Genomic DNA, 1,489 nt, shown 5'->3' with positions numbered 1-1,489 from the left:
ACCCTGGACTGCTCCCGCTGATGGAGTCGCAAGTGGACGGGTTAATCCCGCTGCTTGCGTCGCTCGCCCGGCGGACTGGGCGCCCGAGCTTGGCGGTCGCAGCTGCGGGGGCGTCGGTGCGCGAGACCGCGCTGCAGTGCCTGGTGGCGGCGATGCAGCTGCCATACCGGCTGCTGCACTGGCACAGGCGAGCCGTGCTGCGCGCGATTACCGCGGCACTTGACGACGATCGGAGGGGCGTGCGGCTGGCAGCTGTGCGCGCACGGCGCGTTTGGAGCGTCTCATAATCGTGTAAATAATTTGGTGGTCACTGCAGCCGAAGCACGATACCAACTGTTCTTGAAGCGGAATGGTCCGTTGCTCAACTTTCATACAAGTGGTGAGGATTCAAAGGTCATACCGGTTTATTTGTCCCATAGACGCGCGTTCAAGGCTTGTTGTGCGTGCCCAAGTCGCAACGAAGGCCAGTTTGGCCGCGTGGCAGCGCCCACAGGCTACGCCGTGGGTCGAAACGACCTAATGGATGCGCATGGTGATGTAGTGGGCGCAGGAACGGCCGCTGGCAGCCCGCGCGCCGCAGGCGTGCCCGATGCGCCTCTCGCAGCTGAGGCCTTGGCGCCCTCGGAGCCCCTCGCTGCGGCCGCCGCCATGCCCATGGACGACGGAGGTGTGTATTCTGACCGCGCGCCGCCGAAGCGCCGTCGCGCGAGCAGCGACGGCGGCGAGGACTCCGACGACGGCGCGCACGGTGCCAAGCGTCAGCGGGGCTTGGATCTCGATGGCATGGAGGCTGACTATGAGTGTGTGATATGCTCCGAGCTTCTGTTCGAGCCTGTCGGTGGGCCCTGCGGCCACGTGTCGTGCCGCCTGTGCATGGAGAAGTGGGCGGAGACGCAGGCGCCCCACTCCACAAAGTGCCCAGAGTGCAGGTGTGCGGCGTGCGCCCCTGCGCCTGCGGCCCGCGCTCGCAGCCCCTGTATGCCGCGCCGCTGCTCCCTGCGACGCCGTCGCAGACTGCGCGGCCGCCGTCCACGCCCGCGCCCGCGTCGCGACCGCCCGCCCGCGCAGTCACCGGCTGGCGCAGTCCGGGCGCGTCCCGGCGCGGCGGCACCTTGACCACCCCGCTGCACCTCCCCCAAAAACGCTGCCTCGCAGGCAGCGCATCGCGCCCGTTGGGACGCCGTTTGGCGTGTGCCTCCGCCTGCAGCGGCTGCTGGAGGTTCTGTTTCCTGAACAGGTCAAGGAGCGGCGCGCCGACACAGAGCGCGAGCGTGAAGGTGCGACCCTTTCTTAGCTGGGTGTTGCCCTTTTTGGGCGCCGCCTGCGGCGGCCCAGGCAAACGCTTCGTCGCGCGTCGTCGCATGCGGCCCCAACGTCTCATCCCGCCGCCCGCCTGCCCGCGCGCCCCCCTTCGTCTCCCCTAGAGTGGCGCGCGACCCAGGAGGCGCGCGCCGCGGCGCGCGCCGCCGAGCGCGCCCGCGCCGCCGAG

At 69.6% G+C, this 1,489-nt stretch overlaps 1 protein-coding gene across 1 annotated transcript in view; it reads left to right on the top strand.

Moving 5' to 3' along the window:
• Positions 1-1,294, top strand: part of MNEG_8650 (putative MMS19 nucleotide excision repair protein) — a gene marked incomplete at both ends in the record, with an annotated part of 7,486 nt that extends 6,192 nt beyond the window's left edge. The window contains 2 exons of the mRNA XM_014042877.1: positions 605-929; positions 1,156-1,294. Coding sequence (XP_013898331.1) covers positions 605-929; positions 1,156-1,294 — 464 coding nt within the window. The remainder of the gene's footprint in view (positions 1-604; positions 930-1,155) is intronic.
• Positions 1,295-1,489: the final 195 nt, after the last annotated feature.

Source organism: Monoraphidium neglectum, assembly GCF_000611645.1.
Source record: "Monoraphidium neglectum strain SAG 48.87 unplaced genomic scaffold scaffold01665, whole genome shotgun sequence".
NCBI lineage: Eukaryota > Viridiplantae > Chlorophyta > Chlorophyceae > Sphaeropleales > Selenastraceae > Monoraphidium > Monoraphidium neglectum.
Note: the sequence above shows the minus strand (reverse complement) of the source record. Positions and strands in the feature narration are given on the sequence as shown.